General features: G+C 34.7%; 1 protein-coding gene across 1 annotated transcript in view; it reads left to right on the forward strand.

The window, feature by feature from the left end:
* SPATA17 (spermatogenesis associated 17) overlaps positions 1-15,070 on the forward strand; it is a 177,811-nt gene that overhangs the window by 114,008 nt on the left and 48,733 nt on the right. Inside the window, exon 9 of the mRNA XM_081254442.1 lies at positions 7,407-7,542. Coding sequence (XP_081110568.1) covers positions 7,407-7,542 — 136 coding nt within the window. The remainder of the gene's footprint in view (positions 1-7,406; positions 7,543-15,070) is intronic.

The following is a 15,070-nucleotide window of genomic DNA, read 5'->3' on the forward strand; positions in this document are numbered from 1 at the left end:
AAAACTCATCTTTGCTAGTTTTGAAGATGGAGGAAAGGCCACAACCAAGAAATGCTGGCAGTCTCTAGAAGCTGGGAAAGGTAAAGGTAAAGAAATGGATTCTCCCCTAGAGCCTCCAGAAGGGATGCAGCCCTCCCAGTGCCTTGATTTTAGCCTAGTGAGACCCATTTCAGACTTCTGACCTTCAGAACTCTAAGATAATAAATTCATATTCCTGAAGCCACTAAGTCTGTGATGACTTGTTTCAGTAGAAATAGAAAACTAATCCAAGTGTCCTTCAAATCAAGGAGCTGGCTTGCTAGATCAGACTTTGGTGTTTAGATTAATTATAAACCTGAGCTAAAGTTGAGGGATATCCTTAGATCCCTAAGGATTCAAAATTCTTCTGCAGGTTTGGGGTGTGGACATTTAGAGTATTAAAAAAAAAATACAACCAGGGCTTGAACTTTCCTATGAAATTAAGTTCATAATTTAATCATATTGTAAAGATATTATATTTGAAACTTGTACAGCCTTTCATAAGAACCTGAGTACAGACATCTTTAGTATAGCCATCCCTACATCTTTTTGAAAAATAAAAGGTATTAATTTTCTAATAGTTTTAGTAGAAGAGGCAAAACTTTACTTCTCCCCACTTAGGGACTTCAGCTGGGACTGAGAATTAAATTGGCATAAGACAGATTAAAAGCATACAGATTTATTTAATATAAGTTTTGCAACACACAATAGTCCTCATAAAGAAATGAAAACCGAAACAAGTGGCAAACCCTAAGTGCTTATATATTGGGATGAGCAAAGAGAAACAATTGTGGAAAATAACAAAAATATATGCGGAGTCCAAAGGAAGATAAAAGTTATTTAGCAAGGTCTGTTGGTACAGAATTCTCTGTGCTGTGACTTCCCATCTCTGGTGATAGGAATGTTTCTTTCTTCCTGGTATAGGAAAGGCATCTTTCATATGGGAGTGTTATCTCCTGATTTTAGGGGAAAAAAGGGGGAACTAAGATCACTTTTCTTCTACCTGTTGTTTATAAGTGCCTTTAGCTCAAAATAATCCTTGGCCAAAGTGGCCTATTTTGGGGTGGCATATTTTGTCACCTTCATTATTAAGAGTAGGTGAACAGTAGTTGAACTAAACTGTTTTTTAAAAGGACATTTAAAAACCGTGGTATATGTAGATGAGATCTGGTTATATTATTTATCACTAAGAACAGTGATAAGGAAATTGAACACATCTCAAAACTTTTTGGACTTGTGTGATTTTGCAACACTTTAGACCTTTACAATTTGCATATTTTCTGAACCGTTATTGTATTATGATAAGTAGGGATTATCATACATTTTCAGATAATGTTTTCTTAACAATTCAACTTTTATTTGTAACTCTTCCATTTATTTTAATTACTAGCACAGTGTGCAACATTTATTAATCAGCAGAGCCTTTTTAAGTTAAAATACTAAATTAGCTAACCCCATTAACACAGAATACTCCAAACAAGCAGTAATAGGAGAGGTAGTTGCTGTGCAAATCGTATTATACATGCGGGTGCTCTAGGGCACAGTTAAGCGTGATTACCCTCTTTTGATCCAGTATTCCTCTGTCTCTCCCAGCTAATTTCCAGTGGAAATTTACAAAGTACTGCCTTCATTTTTCCAGCTTAATTTTTCTAATGAAGTTCTGGTACTTTATAACACTGGGGATACAGATAATAAGCCTGTGTGTAATTAAGAATTTCTAGAATTTGTCTACAAAATAGCCCTTTATTACTTTGGCTCTACAGTGAGAACTGTGCTCTCTTTTTGTCCACTGTTTCCTTGAAAAAGATGGCTTTTTAAATAACTGACCACAGAATCCTAGAATTCTGTTCTCATAGACATCTAAGTCTGAAGAATTTTAAGACTTATAACATTGACATAATGGTGATAACTTGGAATACTTTTACTGATTTTGTGAAAATATTACGCACACTTTTGGTGTATGCAATCAGACAATCATAAAAACACACTGTTAGTCTTTTTAGTTAGATTTTTATCATTTTCTAATAATTCTTCCTAATACAATGGCTACCATATTCTAAGTAAAGTTTTGCCAATTAACTTTTGGTCAATTTACGAGGCCTGTGGAACTTCCTTTGTAAAAGAAAGATGGTCATTCTCTGCCATACTCATATTCTTATATTGATATGGCATTTATACATCCCAGACCTCCCTGTTTCAATTTAGAGTTCAAAATTATGTTGGCGGTCAGAAGAGACTTGAAGGCTGAACAGGAGTTTGCCAGGCAAAGCAAGGAGGGTGACACCAAGGATGTTGCCTGGACAAAGCCATCTCTCTGTCAATGAGTGCATAGCTCATGTGGGTTTCAGTTTGCCTTCTGAGGTATCTAGTGAAGTTTAGTTCAGAGCTTTGGTACCTCATGCAAAATGGCAGAGATGAGAGGGAAAGTATAGGTGGACCCAAGAGTATAAAGGGCCATGTGTCCCATGATAAAGTGTTTGGACTTTACCATATAAAACACGGTGTAAAACCATCGCTGAGTTTCAATCACTGGAGTGAAAGGGTCAGTTATCTTAGAAATATCACTCTACTAGCTATGTCCATTGTAAAGAAATGGGAGTCACAGCAGTTAGGGTACTGCTGCCATAATCCAGTTCGGAGATAAAAAGGACAGGTATTTGAGACTTGTTCCATAGCTATGTATCTCGGTATCTATGAATCGTTATCTCCATGTCCAGTTTGAAATGATTTTGAAAAGCATCCCTTTTTGTGCTCTAACTCACCTCCATATCTTTGTATATGTTGTTTCTTCTGTCTAAAATAGTCAGAATTCATTGTGGCTTGGATAACTACCCTATTGGGCAATCAATATATAATATATATGGAGAAAAATATTTAGCAATTTATGAAGATCGGTAATATATTTCTATGCATAGTTTCCATGGGCTATCTCATCTTCACTATAAAGCTGTTCACGATCTCCTTTGCTTCCTTCATAAAGAACTCAATTTTCTAGTTATGTTGAACCCCTTTCTGTTTCTTCAGCATCCCTTTTTGTGCTCTAACTCACCTCCATATATTTGTATATGTTGTTTCTTCTGTCTAAAATAGTCTTCACCAGCTTCTTGACTTGACTAACTCTACATGTCTTAGTATGCAGCTCTGACATACATGGTCTGGGAAGACAGCTTTTCCATGCCCCGCCCCCCAACTCCCTGCCAATAACCAGCCCCATATGCATATACATGTGCATGTTACAAGCACATATGCATATATAAATAAACCTTCCTCTGTGTCCTATTTGCCTCTTGTGCATGTATTTATCACAAAACCAACACATTCTACTGTGTTGTCTCATTCTCCACCCCCTGTTATAAGGTGAATTCCTTTTAGGTATACTGCATCTTCCAGCATTAAATCCCAGTGTTTTTCAAAGTGTTTAGTATATAAAAGCATTTCATTTAATGTTTGTTTAATGAATAAATATTAAGACAGTAGAGAAATCAGTGTGGGTTGGAGCAGGACGATTAGGAAGCTGGGTGTTAAGCCAGATTTTGAAAGATAAGTAGTACTTGGATCAGTATTTCAGGAAGAGGAAGATGGACAAAGGCAGAGCTGGGATAGAAAGACAGGAATGAAGGAAACAGAGAAAGAATGAAGGAAGGGAAGGAGGGAGGGAGGGAGGAAGGAGAATGGCATCAAAAGACATCAGGTAAGGAATGGTAGGAGATTGAACTGACCATGTGCATTCTAAGAAGCCTGGCTGCTGGGCTGAGGAATATAGGTTTGAATCAATAGGTAATAGGGTTCCATGACTGGAGATTTGAATTATCTGGCAGTGAAATAAATAGGTTGGAGGAAAACCTAGAATTATGAGTGACAGTAGTAGAACTATAAACAAAAAGGAGGGGGGGATGAAAGTTAATAAAGAAAACAAAGATAAGTGTAATTTGTTTGTCTTCTTATTTGGAAAATAATATTAAGTATATTAATACTCAAAGAATAAAGACTTTATATTTGCAGTGGACTTATTTTCCCTGAAGCTAATTGGTTAATTTTATTTTTTGCTTCCTGAGACCCCTACCAATTCTTCTCTAACTCTGCAGACATTCAAGTACTGACTTGTTTGTATATATCACTGTATCTCCACATTGAATTTAAGAATTTCTGCCAGATCTGTATCTCTGATGAGATTGTAAAAATTAACAGGCAAACCCATATCATCTTCTTCTTTAATGTGATGTTCAGTTAATTGAAAAGTATGCACTGCAAGCATAAAGCACATCTGAATATATATTTAAAACTGGTAAAGATACCATTTTAAAAGTAAAATTGACCATTATCTAAACTTTTGATTGTAAACTCAATTGATTTCTAGGGTTTTCATAGCTGTTTATACTTTTATAGAGCAAATTCTATTTGAGAATTAAATAATTTCTTCTGAATTTGAAGACAAATTTTAAAATATTATTTATAAAACATCTAAATATTTTTCAATGTATATACATATATACACATACATGTGTGCACTTAAGAATATGCATTACACGTTACCTTAATGAAACATTGTGGCTCAATGAAATTAATATTAATTCATGTGCAGGGAAATACCTAGTCTTTCAGTCTTGTCTTCTCAGCCATCCAGTCCCTTGAGAAAGCAAATTTTGTTCAGACACAAAAGAAAAATGTACTATTAAAATGCAATTCAGAAGTGATAAAAAGTGTAAGTACAGCAGCCAACTCACAGCACCTCTTCTGTATACTCAGGGACATTGGGGCCACATTAATTTTTTGTATGTGTGATGTCCATCCCATGTGCAAATTAGCACTAGAAGGACCATAATCTGTCTTACATGAGAGCTCTTTTCTCAAGAGCATATATAATACATGCCTGTGTAATTTTGTATAATTCAAAGCTCTGTGTTCTGTTTATTTTTTATCTTAAATAGGCTTAGAGAATATTTTCTTAGGAAAAATATTTAAAAGGAGTTCCTTAATAAACATTAAAAAGAAATTATAGAGAGGTATGAAAATTGATGAAATAACACCACATTTCCTAAGCTTATTATTTTTTAAACAAATTTATGAATATAATGGCAAAATTTTTTTCAATTGAACTGAGATTTTTGAAAAGGCCCCTTCTTTGTCTTAATTAAATGAGATAATATATGTGAAAATATCTGCATATGCTCAATAAATTCGTTGAACCTCAACTTTATTGTTTCAAAGTCTGAATTTCAAAATATTTTTCTTGGTGGAATATTTAATTTAGCTGTATATATTTATTTCCCAGAGCTTTCTGTTTCCCACTAAATGTTTCTTGTATTTAAAACAAGATCTAGCTCTGATTTCATTGACACCATGTCTCCGTTGATTATATTAATTAGAATTTTCTGACGTTTGCTCCTGTTTCCTATATTATATGTTTCCTCTAGGTTATCTTTTATGTTTAGATATATGTCTTTCTTTCATGTTGGTAGTTTCCCCAATTGGTAATCTATTCTTAAATTCACATTAAAAAGGAGACTCTAAAAATTGGTTTAAAAAGTTTATTTGTGTGTGAGAGTGGCTTTTTGACTGATAGACTTTGTTGCACAGTGATATGACCTTTTAGTTAAGAGATCTCCAAATGTTGATATTTGAAGTTGTTTCTCTGGGCACTCTCAGTATCTTCTGAGATGATACAATTACTCTTCTGAAATCTGTTAGTCCAGCTCCCAGGTTACTTCGAGATGAGCAAGGGAAGATTTCAATGAGTAGTCTTTGAATTAAAATTCATATATTCCATTCGGTGCCTCACTCTGGCATTCCATGGTTCCTGCTCTGAGCTCTCCGGTATAAAGTTTTCTGAGAATACACTATTTTTTTGGATACACGGACTAAGAGAGGAACCTGGGTATTTAATTATTCATGGCACAGGTTTTTCACCTGTCTTCAGCCTTATTCTTCACTCTCACCCACTGTAGTAACTTCTAGAATCTTCCAGGATTCTGCAGGACTAATGGCTTCATTTCTCTTTGGCCTCTCCCTCTTCTGGAACTTAGATTTCAGTTTTTAAATTTTCTCTCTGCTTTCCACCTGCCAAAATGTTAGCATTTTCATCTTCTATTTCTTCTCTTTTGTCCTCTTTCTTGTGAGTTTACAAAGTTTTTTATTCCTTTACTTTTATTTCAGAAAGTTTTGGTGAGGGATTAAACAATTCATCAGGTTACACTAAAGACAAATCACAATCTTAGTTCTCCTGTGAGAGTTTAAAATTTTTATTTTTTATGTTGATCAAAATAACATTAAAAGTAATAATGATGATGATGGTGATGGTGGTGGTGGTGGTGATGATGATGATGGTGGTGATGATGATGATGGTGATGATGATGATGATGGTTGTGATGATGGTGGTGGTGATGATGATGATGGTGATGATGATTATGATGGTGATGATGGTGATGATGGTAATGGTGGTGGTGGTGGTGATGATGATGATGGTGATGGTGGTGATGATGATAATGGTAATGGTGGTGGTGGTGGTGGTGATGATGGTGATGATGATGATGGTGGTGATGGTAATGGTGGTGATGATGATGGTGATGGTGGTGATGATAATTATGATGATAATGGTAATGGTGGTGGTGATGATGATGATGATGGTGGTGATGGTAATGGTGGTGGTGGTGGTGGTGGTGGTGGTGGTGGTGATGATGATGATTATGATGGTGATGATGATGGTGGTGATGATGATGATGATAATGAGAGCTACAACAATAAGCTCCTTCTACTTTTGTACCCCCATTATTTATTGAACACTTACTGTTTTCAGCCTCCATGTAAAGTTTTGTATATATTAAGCTGTTCATTCTTTCCAATTTCCCTATAATTAAAATCTTTTACAGGTCAAGCAACTTGCATGAGGGAACACAGGTAGCAAGGCAAAGCTAAGACATGAATATAGGTCTGACTAACTCAAAAGGGTCATTATCTATAACCTGTACCAAACTGTCTTTATTTTTTGGGTAAATTAAGATTTTAAGAAGTCCATTTCAATAAGAGTTGCCAGTGCTGGCCATCCTTTTCATCTGGGGACTACCATCTTAAAGTTAAGGGCATTTTTACTTATGTGATGTTTTGAATTATTTGGCATAATTAATTAATAAATTTATTATTTAACATTTTCTATATTTAGAAAATATTTGAGGCTCACAAAAATTCTGTGAAGTTTTAGTACCTCCACTTGCAGAATAAAAAATGAAGATTCATAGAAGTTAGTAACAGAGATAGTGACAGAGATTGAAGCGAAAACCTGGTATTCTGATTCCAAGCCATGTATTATTTTCACTGTAATTTACTACTTCTTATTTTTTTAATCAAATGTCTCTAGAAATAAAATTAAGACTATTACCTAAATGTTCTTTCAGGTTTTTGCCATTTTCTTCCTACCATAAAAATAAAAAATACATCCCAACAATGCATTTATCAAGCAAGTATGGTCCTGATGCTTATGGAAGTCAACATTTCCGAGATGAAAATCGTAAGAAATGGATCTGTGACAAGGTGAGTTGATACAACATTAAAAAGAAAGTAGTGTTTCTTTTAAAAGGCTAAAAATATACACTGATTATAGCAACTATAAATATTCTTATTACGACTAACACCTTCATGGTTACAAAATTATTTATAGCTATTTTATGTGAAGATAGTGCTGTTTACTATGTCAGTAAGAGATTTAAGTTTTTCGTGGGTTTTTTTTTTTGATGTTGTTCTTGTGTTTTATGGTTCAGCTACCCTGTGATCAAATGGCATGGATCATTAGCTTTGGCAAAGCCAATTAGGGTCAGAATCTGAATCTGTGGAATAGAGTTATAAGCTAACTCTCAGGCATAGAGATCAGTGCTTTCCTGCTTTCTCTCAATCTCTGTGTGTATGTAGGTAAGTAGGTAGGAAGGAAGGAAGGGAAGGAGGGAGGGAGGGAGGGAGGGAGATATATGTGATATCCTATGTATATATATGGTATAGAAAAGAAAAAAGCAAATAAATACTTATTTTCTGATTCCAGAATTATAGTTGCTAGCACTTAAATAAAAATTTCTAGATTGTGAAAACACTCACATGTCTTACACTATAGGTGGTAAAGAGGAAAGTTCTTACTATGTGTTTAACCTATTGCCTAGCAGTTAGAAACTCAAACTTATTCATGCTAAAATTATACAGATAAAATGAAGTAGGCAGTGATTTTCTTGAAGGGGGTTAGGGCTCTTGAGTTCCATATACTACCAGGCCTATTTCTATTAATCGTCTGTCAATGGGGATTCATTCATTTACACACAGTCTCCTACCAAAAGGATTTAAGGCACTTATCAAATGGCAAATACAGCACAGGTCATATTCTAGAAATTTAAATGAGGGGAAACGATCTTAGATGAGAAGAGTGGCTGTGCACACAAAATAAAGGGGGACTGTGAGTATGGTGGGAAGTGACTTAGAAATTGCAGCCTGTGTGTGGCAAAGACGGAGAGAACACAAGTTGCAGAGGCATCCTCACTATTCAAGAGGAAAAGATACATTAGACCCTTAAGGGAAACAAGACCTTTCTCTACCAAATTCTAAGAAAATTTCTTTTTTTAAGGACATTTTAAATATATGAATGTCAAAGGGAACTCATTCTGGGGAGTAACTTGGATTCTTTGGAAAGTGCCTTTTTCTTTTACAGCTACTAAGTCTTTTTTTAATTTTTTAATGGTCTTCTAAAACACTAAATAGTAATTCCATGGCATAAGAAACACAAGGAGTAGGTCAATCCGGTCCACTGATTGACAAACCTAAAAGTTGATAACAATATTATTTCATAAAAATCCATGGTAAGACTATTCTAGGCATTTGTTTTTACCTAATATGCAACCATTCAGAATATAGGTTTAATATGATTTTTAAACTATTTAATTTTGTATTTTGAATGTACATAATGTGATCTACCTCTCATTTTTCTATTTGACATAAAGTTTTGTGGGTTTTTTCTTTTTTTTTTTTTTTTTGCTGTTATGCCCTCACCATCTTATTTAATTCAAGGAAATTCTCATTTCTTTAAAATTTAAATGACTTACCTACCTTAGGACATTGAGCTACTTCAGAGTAAGAAAAATCCTTGTGCCAATGTTTCTTTCCTAAAATAATACGGTACTTTTTGGTTTTATGCAACAGGTTCATTCATATATTTTGACATATTCCAAGACTATGCCTTTATCCAACTGAAGTAAGCAACTTGAAGAAATTCTCAGATACTCACTAAAAAAAAATGTTTATTTTGTTCTTTTGGAGGAATCATTGTGTGCCTCTGTATACGTTTAGAAAGTACACATACTTGAAAAGTTAATGACAAATAATTGTTCTTGCAGACCCTGAAAACTAAGAGAGAAAGTGTAGGGATTCTTTATGTCTTAATAAACCACTAATCCACCTGCACAAAACCACATAGAAAAATATTAAATACAAATTTAAATTTCGCCCTCCTCTCCTCATTTCCTTCTTCCCCCTTCTTCTGATCTCTTAAATTAACCATCTTAGATGAACAAATTATTCCTGTGTTGCCAATAGATTCTACAAAGTATAAGGGTAGTCATTCTATTGTTTACATGAAAATATTTTATGTTTTGATTTGCTGAAAGCGATTTGGGTGAGACTCGTGCCCAATAAATAACTAAAAGCAGGCTTATTTTTCTTTATTTTATATAAAACTTTGTTTCTTGACCTTGGAGATGTGAGACCATAACTTAATCATATTAGATGAAGAATAGTTTTAGTGAGTTGTTGAGTTCAAAATGTTGGAGAAGGAAAAGACTGGTGTAGTCTTATGCTTCTATTGGAAAATGGACTATTTACGAATATTTAAATGCACATAAGATTTAGTTCAATGCAGGAGATTCACTTCAGCCAAGAAACAGCTCAATTAAATACATTTGGTTCCTGATCTCCACCCTTTCCATCATGTTTTAAGATTGTCTGCCTGAAGAATTTTCTTTCTCTTCTGTCATCTTTAAGCATGGAGGTTATAATTTCCAGATGATTTGCTACACAACTGGGATAAAGGGTATCAGTTGAGAGAAAAATCATGTTTTCTTTCTCTAACCATATTCACATTACATCAATTAATAATCAAAGAGTACTTAATATTTTTGTATTATTTTTAATTTTATTAATATGAAGAACACTATACAAAGACATCACAAAGTCAGCACATTGCAAGCAAATAATATTACTTTTTCCCAAAACTATGAAAATCAATATGGAAAAAATATATATATATCATTTTTTTAAACATCTTTATTGGAGTATAATTGCTTTACAATGGTGTGTTAGTTTCTGCTGTATAACAAAGTGAATCAGCTATATGTATACATATATCCCCATAACTCCTCCCTCTTGCGTCTCCCTCCCACCCTCCCTATCCCACCCCTCTAGGTGGTCACAAAGCACTGAGCTGATCTCCCTGTGCTATGCATCTGCTTCCCACTAGCTATCTGTTTTACATTTGGTAGTGTATATATGTCCATGCCTCTCTCTCACTTCGTCCCAGCTTAACCTTCTCACTCCCCGTGTCCTCAAGTCCATTCTCTACGTCTGCGTCTTTATTCCTGTCCTGCTCCTAGGTTCTTCAGAACCATTTTTTTTTTTTAGATTCCGTATGTATGTGTTAGCATATGGTATTTATTTTTCTCTTCCTGTCTTACTTCACTCTGTGTGACAGTCTCTAGGTCCATCCACCTCACTACAAATAACTCAATTTCATTTCTTCTTAAGGCTGAGTAATATTCCATTGTATATGTGTGCCACGTCTTCTTTATCCATTTATCTGTCGATGGACACTGAGGTTGCTTCCATGTCCTGGCTGTTGTAAGTAGAGCTGCATTGAACACTGTGGTACATGACTCTTTTTGAATTATGGTTTTCTCAGGATATATGCCCAGTAGTGGTATTGCTGGGTCATATGGTAGTTCTATTTTTAGTTTTTTAAGGAACCTCCATACTGTTCTCCATAGGGGCTGTATCAATTTACATTCCCACCAACAGTGCAGGAGGGTTCCCTTTTCGCCACACCCTCTCCAGCATTTATTGTTTGTAGATTTTTTGATGATGGCCATTCTGACTGGTGTGAGGTGATACCTCACTGTAGTTTTGATTTGCATTCCTCTAATGATTAGTGATGTTGAGCATCCTTTAATATGTTTGTTGGCAATCTGTATATCTTCTTTGGGGAAGTATCTATTTAGGTCTTCTGCCATTTTTGCATTGGGTTGTTTGTTTTTTTGATATTGAGCTGCATGAGCTACTTGTATATTTTGGAGATTAATCCTTTGTCAGTTGCTTCATTGGCAAATATTTTCTCCCATTCTGAAGGTTGTCTTTTCGTCTTGTTTATGGTTTCCTTTGCTGTGAAAAAGCTTTTAAGTTTCATTAGGCCCCATTTGTTCATTTTTGTTTTTATTTCCATTTCTCTAGGAGGTGGATCAAAAAGGATCTTCCTGTGATGTATGTCATAGAGTGTTCTGCCTATGTTTTCCTCTAAGAGTTTTATAGTGTCTGGCTTTACATTTAGGTTTTTAATCCATTTTGAGTTTATTTTTGTGTATGTTGTTAGGGAGTGTTCTAATTTCATTCCTTTACATGTAGCTGTCCAGTTTTCCCAGCACCACTTATTGAAGAGACTGTCTTTTCTCTTTTCTCCATTGTATATCCTTGCCTCCTTTGTCGTAGATTAGTTGACCATAGGTGCGTGGGTTTATCTCTGGGCTTTCTGTCCTGTTCCATTGATCTATATTTCTGTTTTTGTGCCAGTACCATACTGTCTTCATTACTGTAGCTTTGTAGTATAGGCTTAAGTCTGGGAGCCTGATTCCTCCAGCTCCGTTTTTCTTTCTCCAGATTGCTTTAGCTGTTCAGGGTCTTTTATGTTTCCATACAAATTGTGAATTTTTTTGTTCTAGTTCTGTGAAAAATGCCATTGGTAGTTTGATAGGGATTGCATTGAATCGGTAGATTGCTTTGGCTAGTATAGTCATTTTCATAATGTTGATTCTTCCAATCCAAGAACGTGTGTTTGTATCATCTTTAATTTCTTTCATAAGTGTCTTATAGTTTTCTGTATACAGGCCTTTTGTCTCCTTAGGCAGGTTGATTCCTAGGTATTTTATTCTTTTTGTTGCAGTGGTAAATGGGAGTGTTTCCTTAATTTCTCTTTCAGATTTTTCATCATTAGTGTATAGGAATGCAAGAGATTTCTGTGCATTAATTTTGTACCCTGCTACTTTACCAAATTCATTGATTCGCTCTAGTACTTTTCTGGTAGCATCTTTAGTATTCTCTATGTATAGTATCATGTCATCTGCAGACAGTGACAACTTTACTTCTTTTTTTCCAATTTGGCTTCCTTTTATTTCTTTTTCTTCTGTGATTGCTGTGGCTAAAACTTCCAAAACTATGTTGAATAACAGTAGTGAGAGTGGACAGCCTTGTCTTGTGTCTGATCTTAGAGGAAATGGTTTCAGTTTTTCACCATTGAGGACAATGTTGGCTGTGGGTTTCTCATATATGGCCTTTATTATGTTGAGTTAAGTTACCTCTATGCCTAGTTTCTGGAGGGTTTTTATCATAAACAGTGTTGAATTTTGTCAAAAGCTTTTTCTGCATGTATTGAGATGATCATATGGTTTTTCTCCTTCAATTTGTTAATATGGTTTATCACATTGATTGATTTGCATATATTGAAGAATCCTTGCATTCCTGGGAGAAACCCCACTTGATCATGGTGTATGATCCTTTTAATGTGCTTTTGGATTCTGTTTGCTAGTATTTTGTTGAGGATTTTTGCATCTATGTTCATCAGTGATATTGGTCTGTAGTTGTATTTATTTGTGACATCTTTGGTTTTGCTATCAGGGTGATGGTGGCCTTGTAGAATGAGTTTGGGAGTGTTCCTCACTCTGCTATATTTTGGAAGAGTTTGAGAAGGATAGGTGTTAGCTCTTCTCTAAATGTTTGATAGAATTCACCTGTGAAGCCATCTGGTCCTGGGCTTTTGTTTGTTAGAAGATTTTTAATCATAGTCTCAATTTCAGTGCTGTGATTGGTCTGTTTATATTTTCTATTTCTTCCTGGTTCATTCTCGGAAGGCTATGCTTTTCTAAGAATTTTTCCATTTCTTCCAGGTTGTCCATTTTATTGGCATATATTGCTTGTAGTAATCTCTCATGATCCTTTGAATTTTTGCAGTGTCAGTTGTTACTTCTCCTTTTGCATTTCGAATTCTATTGATTTGAGTCTTCTCCCTTTTTTTCTTGATGAGTCTGGCTAATGGTTTATCAATTTTGTGTATCTTCTCAAAGAACCAGCCTTTAGTTTTATTGATGTTTGCTGTCGTTTCCTACATTTCTATTTCATATCTGATCTTTATGATTTCTTTCCTTCTGCTATCTTTGGGGATTTTTTGTTCTTCTTTCTCTAATTGCTTTAGGTATAAGGTTAGGTTGTTTATGTGAGATGTTTCTTGTTTCTTGAGGTAGGATTGTATTGCTATAAACTTCCCTCTTAGAACTGCTTTTGCTGCATTCCATAGGTTTTGGGTCATCATGTTTTCATTGTTATTTATTTCTAGGTATTTTTTGATTTCCTCTTTGATTTCTTCGGTGATCTCTTGGTTATTAAGTAGTGTATTGTTTAGCCTCCATATGTTTGTATTTTTTACAGATTTTTTCCTGTAATTGATATCTAGTCTCATAGCATTGTTGTTGGAAAATATACTTGATACAATTTCAATTTTCTTAAATTTTCCAAGGCTTGCTTTGTGACCCAAGATATGGTCTATCCTGGAGAATGTCCCATGAGCACTTGAGAAGAAAGTGTATTCTGTTGTTTGTGGATGGAATGTCCTATAAATATCAATTAAGTCCATCTTGTTTAATGTATCTTTTAAGGCTTGTGTTTCCTTATTTATTTTCATTTTCGATGATCTGTCCATTGGTGAAAGTGGGGTGTTCAAGTCTCCTACTATGATTGTGTTACTGTCGATTTCCCCTTTTATGGCTGTTAGCATTTGCCTTATGTATTGAGGTGCTCCTATGTTGGGTGCATAAATATTTACAATTGTTATATCTTCTTGGATTGATCTCTTGATCATTATGTAGTGTCCTCCTTTGTCTCTTGTAATTATATATAATTTTGTGAAAGTATGGAAATCAATGATGCACTAATGTACGTTATCATATACCTTCCTCATATTTCTTTTATTTAATTGCAAAATGCCCCAAGTTAAATTGTTAGAATGTAGGTCTGTGTCTTAAATGGTCGAACTTTAAGTTCAGGTAAATACTTTGGATTTATAAATTCTTTGTTGTGCTGATCTCAATGTTTAAAATAGAAATGAAATTAAATAAGGAGACTCTATCAGTCACCATTAATTTCATCTATCTGGCTAGGTCAAAGTTGGACAAGAAAAAATTCCGTATACTAAAAACATTCTTTTGATTGTCAAAACATTCACATATGTTCATATTTACTGAAGGAGAAATAATAGTCTGAGGCCTTTATCTGAATTAGAATGAGTTTCATGTGCATTTTAGACAACTGATTGTAATAGAACCATTTTATGTTTTTCCTTACTTGCAAAATTCAAGCAGAGACTTTTAAGATGGTTCGTGTTGACAGAGCTTCTCCTCATCTGCCTTATTATAGGTGAATTACAACAGTAGAGCAACGCTTTTTTGTTATTTTCATGTGCATTTTGGTCCTAAACAGGATTTTATAATCTACAAAGCATAAAAATATCTAGTACTCCATAGAATTAATTTAGAAAACCTAAGCATATTGCACAGAACATAAAGTTGACCTTTACCGTCTATGGCTTTTGGAATGGAGTGGGATGTGGAACACATCATAGATTTAATGTGGCACATCGCTGTCTGCAGAAACTTGGGTGGGACTGTGACTGCTTGCCCATGGCACCCGATGATTGAATCTGCTGTCACCAGCATCCTGATAATAATGAACATCCAGCTTAATGACCGTGATTATGATTATCATAATTGATGTGCAA

The sequence above is a fragment of the Mesoplodon bidens genome (genome assembly GCF_964165515.1).
Source record: "Mesoplodon bidens genome assembly, chromosome: 2".
Classification (NCBI taxonomy): Eukaryota; Metazoa; Chordata; class Mammalia; order Artiodactyla; family Ziphiidae; genus Mesoplodon; species Mesoplodon bidens.